The sequence below is a fragment of the Centruroides sculpturatus genome, unplaced genomic scaffold, assembly GCF_000671375.1.
Source record: "Centruroides sculpturatus isolate CEXI.00-Female unplaced genomic scaffold, Cexi_2.0 scaffold574, whole genome shotgun sequence".
NCBI classification, from domain to species: Eukaryota; Metazoa; Arthropoda; class Arachnida; order Scorpiones; family Buthidae; genus Centruroides; species Centruroides sculpturatus.
In genome coordinates, this window is record NW_019384740.1 from 79,722 (window position 1) to 99,447 (window position 19,726).

At 29.8% G+C, this 19,726-nt stretch overlaps 1 protein-coding gene across 1 annotated transcript in view; it reads left to right on the forward strand.

The window, feature by feature from the left end:
• LOC111628370 overlaps nucleotides 1–18,392 on the forward strand; it is an 83,292-nt gene extending 64,900 nt beyond the window's left edge. Inside the window, exons 15-29 of the mRNA XM_023372144.1 lie at nucleotides 932–983; nucleotides 1,114–1,182; nucleotides 1,269–1,406; nucleotides 2,164–2,245; nucleotides 3,329–3,559; nucleotides 5,948–6,085; nucleotides 6,828–6,955; nucleotides 8,227–8,309; nucleotides 8,717–8,768; nucleotides 8,855–8,992; nucleotides 9,076–9,174; nucleotides 17,146–17,234; nucleotides 17,642–17,693; nucleotides 17,780–17,917; nucleotides 18,001–18,392. Of these exons, the coding sequence (XP_023227912.1) occupies nucleotides 932–983; nucleotides 1,114–1,182; nucleotides 1,269–1,406; nucleotides 2,164–2,245; nucleotides 3,329–3,559; nucleotides 5,948–6,085; nucleotides 6,828–6,955; nucleotides 8,227–8,309; nucleotides 8,717–8,768; nucleotides 8,855–8,992; nucleotides 9,076–9,174; nucleotides 17,146–17,234; nucleotides 17,642–17,693; nucleotides 17,780–17,917; nucleotides 18,001–18,105 (1,594 nt within the window). The 3' untranslated portion in view covers nucleotides 18,106–18,392. The remainder of the gene's footprint in view (nucleotides 1–931; nucleotides 984–1,113; nucleotides 1,183–1,268; nucleotides 1,407–2,163; nucleotides 2,246–3,328; nucleotides 3,560–5,947; nucleotides 6,086–6,827; nucleotides 6,956–8,226; nucleotides 8,310–8,716; nucleotides 8,769–8,854; nucleotides 8,993–9,075; nucleotides 9,175–17,145; nucleotides 17,235–17,641; nucleotides 17,694–17,779; nucleotides 17,918–18,000) is intronic.
• The last annotated feature ends 1,334 nt before the right edge of the window (nucleotides 18,393–19,726 follow it).

Here is a 19,726-nt window from a genome sequence, read left to right on the forward strand (position 1 = left end):
ATAACTTGACCTTTGGAGACATCATTAATATAAATAATTTTTATGGCCGTTGAATAAGAAGTGTTTCTTTCACAAGAAATGTATAAAATTAGTGCTGTATTAGACTTACGGTACCTAATTTACATACTGTACAGATGATAATAAACTGAACTTACTAGCCTAAAATCTCCGTAGCGTGTTGCCAGGTGGCAGAAAGCATATATATAATTATAATAAAGTTACAATAAATTAAGTTAATATATAATTATATATACAGTACCTAATTTATATATAATTAATATATAATTATATGTGCAGTACCTAATTTATATATAATACTGTACATACAATAGCAAACTCAATTTATCCGCCTAAACTTTCCGTAGCGTGGCGCTAGACGGCGGAAAGTAGTTCGGCTGCTCATCCACTATTGGTCCAGATTCGACCAATCTTGTCGCGACACGAGTCGGCGACGATGTTTTACGAGTCCCTTTATACGAATACTGCTGCAATTTTTTCGCTACGTTATAGAAATTTCCGTTATAGGAACCCACGTTATAGGGGGTCGACTGTACTGTAATTCTAATCCTTCTATTCTAGTAGCCTGGGACGCCCCATAGTGGGCGTTCTAGCAGCAGCGGTGTCATTCCGTGGTATAAATAATAAATGTCTATTACAAATAAAAATAATAATATACTGAATTTCTCATGGCGTACCCTACTAAAACGCAGCCAAAAATGCAAAAAAACCGCATCAAATAATAATATACTGAATTTATTCTTAATTTAAATATTAGCGAGGGGCGCCCCTATTGGTCATTTTTGGCATACAGTGACAGAAAGAAAAAGAAAGAATCCGGTTTTTCAGCTTTATATTATATATATAGATTATGATAAGTTCTTTTTACTATTAATTGTCTAATATTAAATTATCATCATGGTATATTATATAGAAATAATAAATATGAATGTCAGGAACAACTTGAAGGGTGCTATGTAGTGATTGTAAAAAAGTAGCATCTTAAACGTTAACGTTGTTCACCAAAATAACCTAACTTGGCTATTTGTAAGTGATCAATGAAAATTATTATTGTATATCTTTAAAAATACACACATCTTTATTTATGTAAATTAGACTGGAAGGACAATTGGTTCAAAATTCACAATTACTGTCATTGACACGAGTGATCCAGATTGGTGGCAGGTGAGGGATCATCCGTCTGCAGCACGATTATGAAGCAAAAATTCTAAAAATACCAATTTTAACTAAAAAACTGGCTTTTTTTTTAGGGAAAATGTTTAGGAAAAGTTGGATACTTCCCCTCAAATTATGTTACAAAACTCCATCCTGGGGAACATCCATTGCAAGTCACTCACACCGTTCAAGTCACTGATGGAGAAAACGGGGTGAAGTTGCTTAGAGATCAGGTCAGTTATCAATTTTTAGGGAATTTCTTTAGAATTTACTACTATAAAAATATTTTCAAATTTTTTTTTTTGTGTGTGTTCAGATTGTTATCCAAGTTGGTGAAGAGATCGAAGGAATGGTCACAATCAGAACAGGAACAACGGAAAAAATCTTTACTTGTCCATTAAAATATCTGCAAGACGTCTGAAAGCTCCCACTTATAATAGAATTGGTGTTGTCTACCCTATTTTGTTTTTCTTCTGTCGTTCTTTGTTAAGATCTGAGGTCTTAAACAAAGGCGCGTGGCTTTTGGCCCATTGCCAAAATCGAACGACACCCCCGGGTCCTACGACCTATCACCAAAAAAAAACCACACATTTTTTTTTTTTTTTTTAATTTGCAAGAAGAAGACCATGTCGTGTGGCACGTACAGTACAACTCATAGGCAGTACGATCACAAGTGCCTAGATATAAATACAACACACCACACACACATATATATATATATACACACGAGTANTATTGTAATTAAATATTCACATAAAAAATGTTAACTTTTTATTATTTATAAAATAATAAATATCTTGCAATTATACAAATTGCATCTCAACTTTATTTTTTAGAAGTTTAAACATTTGAAATCAAGTAGAATGTTCTATTGCATATTCTATGTACAGTACATATGAAACATTTTTAGATATTTATATTCTGAAAATTTAAATTAATTATTTATGATTTAACCTCACTTTTTTCTAACAAAATTCCATTTTTAAACAGCCAAAACCACGTCTTTTGAGAAGACAAAAGTCCACGTCTGAGATCGAAACGAAAATGTTGGCAACAGAACCCGAAGAAGATAGTAAGTGGTGAATATATCTACATCAGAGACAGGTGCAACCACGAGTCTTCCACTATCATCGAACACACTTTTAATTTCATTTTTTTATTTTTTATTTTCTTCAAAAAAAAAATTTGACTTCGGTATAGAAAATACAGCACTAATTTGCATGACGTGCTAAATATCTTCTCTCTATTACTTCTTTCCAACTAATAAAAATGCTATTTCTATGCATCTTTCAATAGTATAGATAGAATTATAGATTAAATTTCAATTATACATAAGTAGCAGGCATGTAATTGGCCTGATAATACGATAATTTACAGCTTTAGAGCTTTAGTTTATAGAATTTTTTTTATAGTTATAATTTGCATGAATAACTATTTTTACAGTCGGATTTCCATTTCTTTTGCTTGTCTTTGCTCTTTTAACACTGTTTTTAATCGTATTGCATAGGCTAATTTTGGCATATTTTAATGATAAATAATCGGAAAAGCTAATTATTTATCGAAACGATTTAATGAAGAAGCAAAAATTCGGTTTAATTAAGCACAAAATGAACCTAGGAATCTAATTTTTAAAATTTTATTCGAGAATTTGAATTTGAAATTTAAACCGTTACTCTATTGGCTGATTGAAGGAGGCGGAGTAACGATTAGCCAATTAAACTTACAAGGAGAGTAAAAGATAAAAAAGCGCTATCTCCATTATCAATTGATAGACTACAAATGTCGTTAGGAACTTTTGTGCTTGATTATTTATCTTCACGATCATTTTTACGTTTACTTCATTGCTTAATTATTCATCTTACACTATTCTACTTCAATTTAAGATAAGAATTTTAATTTTAAATGTGTTATTTTTTTAAAATTTACTTTATTTATCGATACAGCATCGTGGTTTAGATATTAATTAATTAGAAATCAAAGTTTATTTATGCGAATTTCGGACATTTTTGCCTAATTTTACAGGTAGGCAACGGGATGGGGATCCGACTGATTATATTTATTGCGTACTTATGAATATAAATATAAATAGATATTTTATATTTAAAAAAAAAACAAAATGTGTGAACCAAGAACCTGTTATGTCTGGTAATTACAGAACAAGACGTAGATCCCATCTACCAACTATTGAAGCAAGCGGGTGACATCAGCGGTAGACGTAATGATAAAGATGGGAGTAGCCAAGGTGGGGTTGGAGGAAGTATAAATTCCAGCCTGACATCCCTCCACCAACGATGGCCACGCTCCAATGCCTCATCTTCGGCTTCCTCATCTTCCTCTCATCTACTTACAGTATCCTCTGCCCATCACGAGCACATGTCATCCTCGGGTGAGCCTTCGTAACCCATGGAAATTTATTGTTAAATTTGTAAAAAAAAAATAAATAAAAACAGAAAATTTGTATCGCATTCGCGCGATTATCGACTTTCCATGTCAAAAATGCCGGTTTTTTCTCTAAAAAATCAGAAAAATATATTATAATAATTAAAGAAAAACACTTCAGGAGCCTTCGTACGTAACGTGTAATTATAAAAACAAGGTAATAATAATTAAAAATGGCCGACTTATCGCTTCAAACTGTGATATATAAAAAAAATATCCAAAAAAAAATCATAAATTATAATAATTTTTTAGAAAATTAGTTATAAGTTAACATCCTTTAAACGAATTCCACCTTATGTAACGTACTTGAAAGTATATAAAATTCGAGTAAAACACCTGTAATTTTCGTTTTAAATTATTTTAAAAAATACAATTTATGTGCCTTTAATATAATTAATAATAATAATAATAATAATGATAATAATAATAATTACACGGATTAAATATTAAATAATTAGTTTAATTTTGATTTTAAAAAGTAAAAAAATTGTTAGATTAATTTTTTTGCTTATAAAGTTAAAAAAATTTAGATTATCTGAAAAAAAAATAAAACAATTTTGCTTCTAAAGATTCTTAAATTCAGTTTTTAATTAATTGCACATTTAAATTATACATANACAAGTAGAAAATCAATAAACAATTGATTATTCATACATATAAAGTTAATAAATATTCTCTTAACAATACTCCAAAAGCGAATTGTCTGGTGTAAAATATTTCGGGTCGTCCAAATTTATCTTAGGTGCAATCTGATTTATAGATTAATGAATTTATCTCAATATTCTCTAACTTGAAGATGAGGAGAATATAATTGTTTGCATATAATTATAAGCGCAATGTAAACTTACAGTGATTGAGGTAAATTTCATATGTAAAAAAGAGTAATCTATAGGTCAAACAGTACACGATAAGATAAAAGATAAAAGGATTTTCACCTATGTTTTTAGAGAATATCAAATTTTGGAAATTAGGGTGGTCGTCATACCATATAATTCGCCATCTGACCGTTGTCACCTTATTGTGAGAAAATATTGGGACTTACCTCCAAGCATACGGTATCCAAACACACAAGTTTCTATAATTGCTTCACACGAATACAAGGACACGTCCCAAAAAAAAGATAAACAATTTTTTCATCGGTTTTCCTAGTACAAAGTTTAAAGTCTCTAATCTAAATATCTAGTTTAGATTACGATATTATTGATATGAGAAATGCAGCCATTATATGCAGCTGGTTAGATAAGTGAGTTAGAGAAGTTTTAAGTCTTATAATAAAAGATAATTTAATAGATTTGACAGTAATTCGACAAGATAATTTTTCGCATAATTATTAGAAATCTATGAGATTAATAATTTAATTTTTTTATATTATAAAAAATGATATAGAAATGGAAGCGACCAAAGAATACAAATGGAACGAGAAGGAGTTACAGGAATTTCGAACGACTGTTCTAAGTGAGTATCGTTTACATATTAATAAATATATTTTTGTGATTAATGTGTTCTTTCCGCTTCTGTTAATGTTGCTTCTATATACATATATGACAGTGTTTTTTTCTGATTCATTGTCTTTTTTTTCTGTGTGTACGTTGTTTATTCGTGTGGCCTCTATCAAAACGTGATAAAACACATTTTACTTTTATTTATTTATTATTTTTTTTTATTTTTCCTCCTGTTTTTTCAACTTTATCTTCGCTTTTTCCCCCCCTCTTCGCTTCTACGCAGCTGGAACCAGAAGAATCGTTTCAGGTATATTTTGGTAATGCTTTTGTACGGGTTGTCTGTCTGTAAACACATAAAAATATATACTTTTTTTCATGTGATTTAGGCATGTCTTCTTTCTATTCTTCAAAGAAGAGAGAATATATATATATATTTAAAATTTTATGTATTTTTCGAAAGTTTAATCACTAATAAAAATTATATCTTCACGGGTATTATTTGTGAGCTTTTCTACATAATACACACTTTCTTCCTTACAGCATGAGCACATTGTTTTCATTAAAAAATACGTATCATCTTCGTTAACTTAATGTGGTTTTATATATTCTATATCTATATCTATATATATATATATACATCTAGCATGGCCGTGTGTCGTCGCGCATGTGTTCAATTTCTTTATGGTTCCATATCTTATCCCCATTGTTCCTTACCTTTCTAGTGTTGAAACTGATCAATATTCTGCATGCTCTTGTGTTACTTGATCGTTTATTTCGTGTGTGTTTCCTATACGTGTAATAGTGTAATGTGTGTTTATATAGTAGTGTTTTTTTTAATTTTCTTCGTTTAGAAAAAAAATACCTCATCCCATTACATTTTTGAATATATTTAGCTCCTCACAGTCCCCGCCGTCAAAAGCTGTCACTTCGTATGAAGAGCTTCTCTCTGGATAGTCCCGAATCCAGTGAACACGTTCATAGAAGACATCACATGGGTCAATCCTCATCACACTGCAGCTCCCATAGCCAATGTAATGTCTAATATTCCAAAAAATATCTAACTTATCCCATTATATCCTATACTTATCCGGACATCAACAAAGATACAAAGACATTGAAAATTCGAATTTAAAAAAAGAAATTATGTTTGCTTTTTATTTTCGTAATTTATTGGGAGATTTTTACGTCTGGTATCGTTTGTTGATGGGTATTTTCTATTGTTTTTACGTGTTTTTTTTTTAAATTATCTTTCCGTTGTTATCCATTTTTACCTGATATATATAAATATATATATAGCCTATATAATTTTACTTAATTTTTTAAAAAGATTAATAATAAAATTTACATATTTTATCATTATTTTCTGCATGCATAAATTATTAAAATAGTTGTGTGTATATATACATATATTTATAAATTAAAAAGAAATATATTAAGTTAATTTTTAAATAAAAAATACTAACATAAAAAAAACATGTTAATACTACAACTACTACAGTAACAAAATTAACCATGTAAATATTCGATCGTTTCTTAAAAAAACACCTTAATTATAATTATATTATAATAATTATTATCTAAAAAAGGACAATTTAAATTGCGGAAACATTCTAATTTTTTTTTTAAATTAAACATTTTATTAACTAATAAAGTGTGTTAAAAGACAATCATCATCGTAGAAGAGGCGATGTGATCATCCTCTAATTATATATTCCTTGTGTTTGTTGTTGTTATTAAATCTCTCCAAATGTAACCCTCTCCTTGTCTGTGTAGCTCCACAAAGTCCACAGGGTCGAAGACAATTACTGAGTGCCAAGACAGTGAGAATGAGTTCTGTAGACCTTCCTGATGATAATGAAAAATCCCTGAGTAGTGCCTCCACGTCCCCTTGTCCATCACCCGTAAGTTCTAATAAAATGCTATGAATGAAAGCCATTAATCAATATCATTTAATCCTATAGTAGCATCGAGGGGATCCACTTTATTTTTTTATTTTATTTTCTCTTCCTTCTAATTATCCAATTATACGTTGAGAAGTTACAGTTATCAAGGATAAAGAACTGTTGTGTATTTATTTAATTTTATAATTTTTCTTTTATTTTGCTTCTTCTGAGTTTTTTTTAAGTTTATTTCGTTTTATTTTTACGTTAAAGTTTTTACGTATGTTTTAATTTGTATGCATCTTGCATTTGTATTATTTTTCTTAACTGTTAAGAAATATATTTAATTATAATTAAATGCATGATTTTTTTGTTGTGCACATTTTTAAAATGCATTTATTTGTTGTGCATGCGTTTTTTTCTACGCATTTCTTAGTGTAGTTTCACCCTATTTAACATACAATTCGCATTATATTATTATAACTAGGTGGGCGGTATCTCTAATATATTATTTACATTATATTATAATTAGGTGGGCGGTCTTAATGAAATATATATATATATATGAATATTATATTTTTTCATTAAAATATTAATAAAATCCAATTAATCATTATATCATTTTTAAGCCAAAACTGATCGCGAAGCTTACATTTTTTCAGTAGGATGAAAGTAGGTTGGGAAGGTGCACCGTTCTAAAACACGATTTATCAATTATAGTAAATAATTTACTTATAAAATCGTTTAATTAAATTGTCTTTAATTTAAATATAAGAATATTTATTTATTTTTACTAATTTATTTTATATTTTAAGCCATGTTTCTTCAGTACAACGTGATTACTTTTCGGCCTCCGATACAAATTTCGAGATGAAAAAGAAATTTAAAAAAAATCCCGAAGATAATAAAAACATTATTTATTTAAATTTTCAGCACTTGTAAACATTTGAGCCTTTATTTTCAGCACTTATAACACCTGATTTAGCATTAAAAGTGGGAAAAACAAGCGCTCGAACCTTAAAAAGAAGAGCATTTAACGAAGCGTTCGCTTGTCTGTCCGCTCCGTATAACTAAAAATACCTTATGAGCTTTAAAAAATTGGAAAAAAAATCGATAAAGTTAGCCTGAAAATCGCACCGATCAGGAGCAAGATACGAAATTTAACACCTACGATATATTGAATTATTTACTATAATAGCATGTTATTTAATATAATGAAGATGTAAATAATGTTTGTTTATATACAGGAAACACGTTATTTTCCCTTCTGTTTCTCTTTGTTTTGATTACAGAAACCTCATCGCCTGCTACCGACCAACCTCTACGTCGTCCTCTACAATTTCCGTAGCAGACACGCTGATGAATTGGATTTGAAGTAATTTCATTTTTCTATAAAATTTACTCGAAATTTTATCCTTTTTTTAAAAAGAAATTTCATTATTAAATTCGTTTTAAGTAATGTTAAATGTCGATTTTTAAGCTTGTTAAACGGACCGGGTGGAATTTAATTTAATGGTCATAAAATAATCAGAAAAAAATTTTTTTTATAAAAATTAATTGCATTTTTTTACGAATTTTACTCTAATTTTCGCGAAATTTAAAAGATAAAAATGAACTCGAATTTAACAAAAAAAAAACTCAAATAAAATTCCTAAAAAATGCAATTAATTTTTATTTTGATTTAAATAAAGCATTGATTTTTATTTATGTTTTTTTTTAATTTATATTTTATTTAAATCAAAAATATTATTATTTTTTCTTCTAAAAAACTCATAATTGCAGAGCTGGATACACAATTACTGTCATTGACACGAGTGATCCAGATTGGTGGCAGGTGAGGGATCATCCGTCTGCAGCACGATTATGAAGCAAAAATTCTAAAAATACCAATTTTAACTAAAAAACTGGCTTTTTTTTTAGGGAAAATGTTTAGGAAAAGTTGGATACTTCCCCTCAAATTATGTTACAAAACTCCATCCTGGGGAACATCCATTGCAAGTCACTCACACCGTTCAAGTCACTGATGGAGAAAACGGGGTGAAGTTGCTTAGAGATCAGGTCAGTTATCAATTTTTAGGGAATTTCTTTAGAATTTACTACTATAAAAATATTTTCAAATTTTTTTTTTTGTGTGTGTTCAGATTGTTATCCAAGTTGGTGAAGAGATCGAAGGAATGGTCACAATCAGAACAGGAACAACGGAAAAAATCTTTACTTGTCCATTAAAATATCTGCAAGACGTCTGAAAGCTCCCACTTATAATAGAATTGGTGTTGTCTACCCTATTTTGTTTTTCTTCTGTCGTTCTTTGTTAAGATCTGAGGTCTTAAACAAAGGCGCGTGGCTTTTGGCCCATTGCCAAAATCGAACGACACCCCCGGGTCCTACGACCTATCACCAAAAAAAAACCACACATTTTTTTTTTTTTTTTTAATTTGCAAGAAGAAGACCATGTCGTGTGGCACGTACAGTACAACTCATAGGCAGTACGATCACAAGTGCCTAGATATAAATACAACACACCACACACACATATATATATATATACACACGAGTACATACATGCATACATAAATTTCTTAATTTTATTCTCTCTCTTTTCTCTCTCGTTAGCTAAAACGTGTCCAGGACCTTTATAAATTTAGTTTATACGTATGTATAGTATATATAACAATAGTTTATAACCTGTTATACGAGCCGATCGAGTCATTTTACCATACTTGTATATTGTTATACCAGGGCATAGATTTAAAAACTTCTTTAAAAAAAATCATATTGTAATGAAGGCAATTTACTTGAAACATTGTTATTTATACATATATTTGCATAAGAAAATAATATATATAAAGTAAAATTTAAAAAATACAGAATTGTGTAGTGTAGTACAGAATCAAAAAATTCAAAAAAAAATTGGAATTTTTTGAAGGTCAGAAAGTAGTTTAAAGTTAAATTTTACTTTATATATATATAAAAATTAATAATTCATAATATAAAATTAAGAAATTCGACTCCAAACTTTAAAAAAAAACACACTTTTTTCAACATTTCTAATACACATATCATGATATTTGTTAGAAAAAATGCACCTGTTAGAGACGGTATATATATACATATCTTATATAAAATATATTTTTAACAGAATTAGAATTATTATTAGACTTTTTTTTTATTAATTCTATTAAAAAAACCAAGCCAAGAAGCGAGAATATAATTTGTTGATGACCATTTAAAACTTTAAATTTAAAAATTTAAAGCCTGTAGATCTACATAGAAAGAATATTGTTTATACAGGTGGTTTTCTCCATTGGTGGCAAATTGTGTATGTTAAAAAACAAAAAAAAAAAACAAAAAAAAAAGAATTGTTACTACCAAAAAAAAATTTATTATTGTTAAATGTTATATATAAGAATTTGGAACAATTTTACTACTGATTGTTCGTTGGAAAAATTTTTAATTAATTAATTAACTAATTAGCACGAGCACATATTCACAGATCACACACAAACACACGGACACATACCTTTATATAAATGGACTGCACAGAGCTTATCTGCACTTTTGGGCTGTTAATACTATCCAGTGATAGTTATTGCTCTGTTGGTAATTGTGATAATGTTGGCTAAATAGTTTGAAGCTGCCTTGTTAACAATATTTTTAAATGAAAAACATTAAAAAAAAAACTTTTGTCATTTTAAATGTGAAGTCATGTTTGGAGTGAATTAATAAAGAAAGAGATAGTTTTCAGTATGTTGTATTCATTTATTTGTGTTGTTTTTGGGTGAAGTAAGTGGGAATTGTGTGTGTAAGTTGATACAGTACATAAAGTGCTACACACGTTCACTGATACAGTTCGGAAGGGTGAGGAGAGATGTACACAAAATCGATATTTCGTATGCACTTTTAGAATATTGTAGGTACATACTCGACGTTGAGTGTTCTAAACACATAAAAATGATATAAGACATTTTTAAGCCAACGAATGTCTATAACACATTTATTACCAGCATTAAGAATTACACTACGCGTGTTCTCTTCATCTCTGCGTATGGACCAAACAGATTTTCTTTTATTTTTTACACTTTTACGTCACTTATAATCTCGACAAAAGTACAGTTTATTGTTCTATAGAAGTTAGTTAATATATTATTAAGAGTTATACGATAATTACATTAAATTTCGTCAATATTTCATGTTGGCACGGATCCACGGAATAACTTTCTCGAATTCGAGTTACGTTTTACGTTTTAATTTATTAATAGGAATTTATACATGAAATGCTATTAAGTTATCGAAAGTCTGTGCTCGATTCTAGTGTTTTATTTTTTTATTTGTTTTTTTTTTTCGTGCGGAAGAAGAAAGGAGAGAGATAACGGAATCCATTTTCTAAATGTTTAAACTTTTATCAGATTGTGTCAGAGCAATTCTTAAAGCCGATTTTCTTGGAGTAGTTTGTAATCTTATACCCAGAAGATCTCGGGGAAGGGTATAAGATACAAAATCCAAAATTTACAGGGCCCTTTTTATCTTTAGAGGGCCCTTTTTTGACCAGTTAAAATATAGTCTTAATTATATTTTATTTTCTGTTATAAGAGTAGCTTTAATTTTTCGTAGGGGTAAGAAACACTACCATGGCCCCCTCCGTACCATAAAAATCAATTACATTATCAATCTAAGGAAGATTTCATTGTTTGCTTCCAGACAAGCGAAAAATTTCAGTGAAAATAAAAAATTTCTCGGTATATTTTTATAATTTCAGTAATAAATAAATAATAATAAAAAATGATTTATAACTTTACAAGATGAATGAACTGTGTTAAAATTTGATAAATAACACCGATGTTCAAAATTGATTGTCAACGATGCTGTATCGAAGAATTTTTACTACACAAGAAATGGAAAATTTTGATAAATTGTAGGTAAAAAAAAGCTAAAAAATATAGTTTAAAACCGATAAAATTTTATTACAAATATATAATACCGCGCCCCCGCTTTACGATTTAAGCGGTTCCCCCAAAAAAACACGTCGGTCGTAAATCGAACCCAAATTTCCTGTAGACTTAGTGTTATAAATCGGGGTTACGTTGACGTTATCACAATTTGAACTATATAATATCTTATTTTTGATAGGTCAGCTGAATGTGGTATTTTATATAAATGTAAAAGGAATTTTATATCAATCATAAAAGCTGGGATTAGAAAGATATCGGTCGTAAAGCGGGGTATGCTATAGATAACTTGACACCCCATTTTCTATTGTGCTTACTGTTCGTCTATTTCTCTATCATACTACGGGAAAATGTATGTTATGTGCGCGACATGTATGACGTGATTCGAATTTTGAATCTATTCAGTGAATATCTGAATTAGTATTAAGTCGCTTGCAATGTAAGCTATGTGTTGTGACGTAAGCTATGAGGTAATACAGCTATAATGACGTAATGATACAACGGTTTTAGAGCTAAAGTATCATAAAATCGAACCCGAAACGTCCTTGGTATATGAATGGGATCGATAACATTCCAGTTTGAATTACATGTATCTTGGCGACACTTGCAACTCTAATTTTTATATAATGCACCACACACGAAAAAAATAGTACAGATTTTAAAATTAGAATAATTAATTCAAGATTTATAATTTTAAAAAAAATTAATGCGTGATTAAAAGTTCATAAATTTTAAAATAAAAATGAAATTAGGTCGAGCGCAAAGAGGTTGATTAAACAGCCACGGCGACGTCAGACATTTTTTACTTACTTACGTCGATCGATCTGATTGATTGTTAGATTTGCCACGTGACATTAAGGACCAATCAACAAACCGCACGAAATTTCGAAATTAATTCTGTTAAAGTACAGTAACTTCTTTCGGCGCCATTTTGTATCCAAAAGAATAAATTAGTTATTTTTTTAAATGACGTTTTTACGAATTGAAGTTAATAGAGTAAATGAAGATTAACTGTAGCGTTGTTACATCATTAAGGGTGGTGTAGGTTTTTACCATAATTTGACGTTAACTCTATTTTTACAATGAAAAATTTGCTTGTAAATATACATTATATCGACCAATTGAACAGTCCTATACAATTGCGAATACAGTGGGCATCAAGTTTAGTATAGTGAAGAAATTGTGCATATGATTGTAGTATGATGTAGCTACAATTTTTTACGAACATCTATGCGATTCACAGCTGTGCACAGATTTATTTGCACTCATATTCTTCATGTTAACAATCAATAATCATTGGCAGGTGTCCACAATCTTTATAATCAGAAATTTAGATAATTAGTATGATTATCTACATAAGACGATTACTAAATTTTATCATCATCATTGAACAAACCTTACAATGACGTATGTACGATGTTTACATGATCTTTTTTAACTCGTGGGCTTGGGCTTGAGAAAAAGTCCTCTTAATGCCCTCTCACAAGTTCGTCCAGGCTTACAATGGCCTTATTGGTGAGCCTGACCAAGATTATTAGTAGTGAGGTATGAGACCCAACATACCTAGTTGAAAATTTTTGAGGGATGTGGCCAGAACTAGGACCCCTCAAAAGTGGCAAGCAGCTTTACCTCTTCGATCCTCTAAAACTTATATTTAAGAACTAAAATAATTCCAAAGCAATTATTTTCAATCATCTCTAGCGTATTGTATCCATTATGACAGAATACTCTTATCGTATTTTACTTGTACTATACACTAGAAATATACAGTAGAAGACAATACGCAACTGTATTGGCAATAAGTTGAATAATTTATTTTCTCTGATAGTAAATAATTTCATCGTCAGATGGCAGCACTATAAAAAATGGTTAAAAACATTTTCTTAAATTAGGCCTTTGTGTTTCAATATTTTCGTTTATAATAAACGTTTTTTGTAAGGATATTAACATGAAATAATAAATTTGTGTGGTGTATATACAAGAAAGATTAACATTTTTGTCCATTATAGACAGGTTTAACCTGCAATGGGAATTTGAACCCTGAAACTAGTGATCAAATGTTATATTCACTGGGCCATTAATGGACAGAGTAATAGATGTTTCAAAGTCGCATGTCACGTGATAAAACGCACGTTTTCTCCACCCCTTCGTCGCCATGTTTGTGGTCTAGCTTCCGCTTGCTTAGTATACACGTGGTTTGTTATTTGACAGGTTGGCAGCACTTTTTTCAATTTAAACTTAATAAAACTGCAGTATTTTTATATCATGGACAAAGTTAAAAAAAAAAAAAAATGCTTTTCTGGCGGGTTATTCTCGCAGTCTGACAGGACCAGAGTCGATAGATATACTGATCCTTAAGCTATGCTCTAAAGTAGAGTTAATGTGTCAGGTTGCCGATAGCTGGCGTTAGAGTAGCACTACGGCGAGAAGTTAGTTAGTTTATCTATTTGGTTAGTAAGTAGTTCTATCGTTTTCAAGCATTTTTGTAACATTTTTGTTACTGTTCTGTCAAAAAAAAATCTTATTCGTAATTACATTTTTAAATTTTATATCATGTATAAAGAAAGAAAAAGTATATTTGGCTCAACTTTAATCTCTATCTCGTAGATAAACACAGTATAAATTGTGAAATAACATATATCATGGTTCCCTTTTCACTGAAAAGTACAATAATTCACCTAATATTAATAAAAAAATAAAAAGTATGGGCTTAACCTTGATAAACACCAAAGCCACCCTAAATCTCTTTTTTTTGTAACACTTTAAACCTATCCTATATTAACACATGGTTTAACATTTTAATACATTTCCATAATTTAATGTATATTATTTTCATGGACCGCTTTTCTTCCTGACTCAGAGTTCTCGAGAATCCCGAAGGCATCCCATATTAATAACCCAAAAATATCTTAAAATGAACACAAACTGTAATCAAAAAACAGTCTAAACAATTTAAAGTCTAAAATCGTAAAAGTGACAGTTAATAGAAATATTAACGACATTTACGAATAAATAATGTTCAAAACCGAATTAAAATAGCATTTATAAGCAGCCCTTTAAAAAAGACAAAAGAAATATCCGAATTAAAAACGAGAAAATTTCATATTAAAAGAATTTCGAATGTTTAAAGCTGACACTCCCTACGCTCAAATCAAATTTACGCCGTAAAGCGATTGCAGCGCTGGAAGTGGCAGAAATATTTATTACGTTACCTCCGTAGCATTAGAGCTATTGTCAGCTCAAGGACCAGGACAAGATGCTGCTTTATATGAAGACAAAGTTTCATTATATCAAGGAGTCGATCTATACGAAGCCAGCATCTTCGTTGTAGATCAAGAGTTGTGGCCTAAAGTAGAATTTGGTGACATCAAACTATTTAGTTTTGACGACAAATTACTATAATCTTTTACAAATGAAAGATTACAAATCTTTAGAGGCCCATAACTTTCTTACAAGTAGCCGTGTTTCTCCCGATTACGTGCTTTTTCATAACGCTCCCGATATGCAGTTGGGTTGCAGCCACTCTCATACTCAGGGACAGATCTACGTAGGAACTAATAGGATTTAAGTCATGGGCCTCCAAGTGTCAAGGGCCCACAAAAATTGAATTATCGTAATAAATTTTTAATACTTTTTTTATTAACAATGAGCACTTATTGTATAGTAAAAATAGTTATTAATATTAAAGAAATGTCAATGTTGCTCACTAAAATAACCTAATTTAGCTATTTGTAAATGAACAATGGAAATTATTGGTTTATATCTTTAAAAAATACATACACTTTAATTTATGTAAATTAGACTGGAAGGACAATTGGTTCAAAATTCATTTCTAACTCTTCATTCCGCTAAGCGATTATCACTTTGCTTAACGCTTTAATATTAACTCTACTATGTATTTATTACAAGCAAAGACTAAGAAAACAAACCGAAAGGTGAAAAATAAAGTTAGGACACAATCATTATCTAATCAAACTAAAATCTGCGGTTGTTAAAATTATTTAACTTTATTTTGTTGGTATTAACAAAGGGATTTAAGCAACCGGCTTGTACACACTTCTATGATACACATGCAATCATTTATCTAATCATTTATTGATAAATAGTAATTAAATATTATTGCTTACCTGAACTCTTGTATTGATATTCACTTTATCCGTATGGAAATTTCTCGAGAGCCATGCAAATTGCCTTTGTAGTGAAAGCTCCTCAGTTTGAGGTCCTTGATGTTAAAAAACAATGACGTTCCTTTGTTCTCCAGTGAACTAGTATTACACCCAATTACACAACAATTCACCATAGTAATATTCGCGACGAATAAACAACGCAAGAACTCCAGCTAAAGCGCGCGTAAACACAAATAAAACGCAAACAAACCATAAAGATGGCACCGGACAACTGCGTATGCTCACGATGTCACTGGTGATGTCGACTTGAAACCTTCCTACAGGAAAATAAAGTTTTATTGTATTTTTCTTTTCAATCTTCTATGTTTCATTTTTATCTCACCTTCCATTCCACTGGCATTAAAAGAGTTTTTTGTAGGCCCTTTTAGTTGCAGGCCTGGAGAAAAGGCCCTCTTAGTACCAGCCGAGTAGCGAATAATTATGTATGTATCTACTTAATTCTTTACACAATTAAAAAAGAATACACTAAATTTGNGCCTGGAGAAAAGGCCCTCTTAGTACCAGCCGAGTAGTAAATAATTTACTTATAAAATCGTTTAATTAAATTGTCTTTAATTTAAATATAAGAATATTTATTTATTTTTACTAATTTATTTTATATTTTAAGCCATGTTTCTTCAGTACAACGTGATTACTTTTCGGCCTCCGATACAAATTTCGAGATGAAAAAGAAATTTAAAAAAAATCCCGAAGATAATAAAAACATTATTTATTTAAATTTTCAGCACTTGTAAACATTTGAGCCTTTATTTTCAGCACTTATAACACCTGATTTAGCATTAAAAGTGGGAAAAACAAGCGCTCGAACCTTAAAAAGAAGAGCATTTAACGAAGCGTTCGCTTGTCTGTCCGCTCCGTATAACTAAAAATACCTTATGAGCTTTAAAAAATTGGAAAAAAAATCGATAAAGTTAGCCTGAAAATCGCACCGATCAGGAGCAAGATACGAAATTTAACACCTACGATATATTGAATTATTTACTATAATAGCATGTTATTTAATATAATGAAGATGTAAATAATGTTTGTTTATATACAGGAAACACGTTATTTTCCCTTCTGTTTCTCTTTGTTTTGATTACAGAAACCTCATCGCCTGCTACCGACCAACCTCTACGTCGTCCTCTACAATTTCCGTAGCAGACACGCTGATGAATTGGATTTGAAGTAATTTCATTTTTCTATAAAATTTACTCGAAATTTTATCCTTTTTTTAAAAAGAAATTTCATTATTAAATTCGTTTTAAGTAATGTTAAATGTCGATTTTTAAGCTTGTTAAACGGACCGGGTGGAATTTAATTTAATGGTCATAAAATAATCAGAAAAAAATTTTTTTTATAAAAATTAATTGCATTTTTTTACGAATTTTACTCTAATTTTCGCGAAATTTAAAAGATAAAAATGAACTCGAATTTAACAAAAAAAAAACTCAAATAAAATTCCTAAAAAATGCAATTAATTTTTATTTTGATTTAAATAAAGCATTGATTTTTATTTATGTTTTTTTTTAATTTATATTTTATTTAAATCAAAAATATTATTATTTTTTCTTCTAAAAAACTCATAATTGCAGAGCTGGATACACAATTACTGTCATTGACACGAGTGATCCAGATTGGTGGCAGGTGAGGGATCATCCGTCTGCAGCACGATTATGAAGCAAAAATTCTAAAAATACCAATTTTAACTAAAAAACTGGCTTTTTTTTTAGGGAAAATGTTTAGGAAAAGTTGGATACTTCCCCTCAAATTATGTTACAAAACTCCATCCTGGGGAACATCCATTGCAAGTCACTCACACCGTTCAAGTCACTGATGGAGAAAACGGGGTGAAGTTGCTTAGAGATCAGGTCAGTTATCAATTTTTAGGGAATTTCTTTAGAATTTACTACTATAAAAATATTTTCAAATTTTTTTTTTTGTGTGTGTTCAGATTGTTATCCAAGTTGGTGAAGAGATCGAAGGAATGGTCACAATCAGAACAGGAACAACGGAAAAAATCTTTACTTGTCCATTAAAATATCTGCAAGACGTCTGAAAGCTCCCACTTATAATAGAATTGGTGTTGTCTACCCTATTTTGTTTTTCTTCTGTCGTTCTTTGTTAAGATCTGAGGTCTTAAACAAAGGCGCGTGGCTTTTGGCCCATTGCCAAAATCGAACGACACCCCCGGGTCCTACGACCTATCACCAAAAAAAAACCACACATTTTTTTTTTTTTTTTTAATTTGCAAGAAGAAGACCATGTCGTGTGGCACGTACAGTACAACTCATAGGCAGTACGATCACAAGTGCCTAGATATAAATACAACACACCACACACACATATATATATATATACACACGAGTACATACATGCATACATAAATTTCTTAATTTTATTCTCTCTCTTTTCTCTCTCGTTAGCTAAAACGTGTCCAGGACCTTTATAAATTTAGTTTATACGTATGTATAGTATATATAACAATAGTTTATAACCTGTTATACGAGCCGATCGAGTCATTTTACCATACTTGTATATTGTTATACCAGGGCATAGATTTAAAAACTTCTTTAAAAAAAATCATATTGTAATGAAGGCAATTTACTTGAAACATTGTTATTTATACATATATTTGCATAAGAAAATAATATATATAAAGTAAAATTTAAAAAATACAGAATTGTGTAGTGTAGTACAGAATCAAAAAATTCAAAAAAAAATTGGAATTTTTTGAAGGTCAGAAAGTAGTTTAAAGTTAAATTTTACTTTATATATATATAAAAATTAATAATTCATAATATAAAATTAAGAAATTCGACTCCAAACTTTAAAAAAAAACACACTTTTTTCAACATTTCTAATACACATATCATGATATTTGTTAGAAAAAATGCACCTGTTAGAGACGGTATATATATACATATCTTATATAAAATATATTTTTAACAGAATTAGAATTATTATTAGACTTTTTTTTTATTAATTCTATTAAAAAAACCAAGCCAAGAAGCGAGAATATAATTTGTTGATGACCATTTAAAACTTTAAATTTAAAAATTTAAAGCCTGTAGATCTACATAGAAAGAATATTGTTTATACAGGTGGTTTTCTCCATTGGTGGCAAATTGTGTATGTTAAAAAACAAAAAAAAAAAACAAAAAAAAAAGAATTGTTACTACCAAAAAAAAATTTATTATTGTTAAATGTTATATATAAGAATTTGGAACAATTTTACTACTGATTGTTCGTTGGAAAAATTTTTAATTAATTAATTAACTAATTAGCACGAGCACATATTCACAGATCACACACAAACACACGGACACATACCTTTATATAAATGGACTGCACAGAGCTTATCTGCACTTTTGGGCTGTTAATACTATCCAGTGATAGTTATTGCTCTGTTGGTAATTGTGATAATGTTGGCTAAATAGTTTGAAGCTGCCTTGTTAACAATATTTTTAAATGAAAAACATTAAAAAAAAAACTTTTGTCATTTTAAATGTGAAGTCATGTTTGGAGTGAATTAATAAAGAAAGAGATAGTTTTCAGTATGTTGTATTCATTTATTTGTGTTGTTTTTGGGTGAAGTAAGTGGGAATTGTGTGTGTAAGTTGATACAGTACATAAAGTGCTACACACGTTCACTGATACAGTTCGGAAGGGTGAGGAGA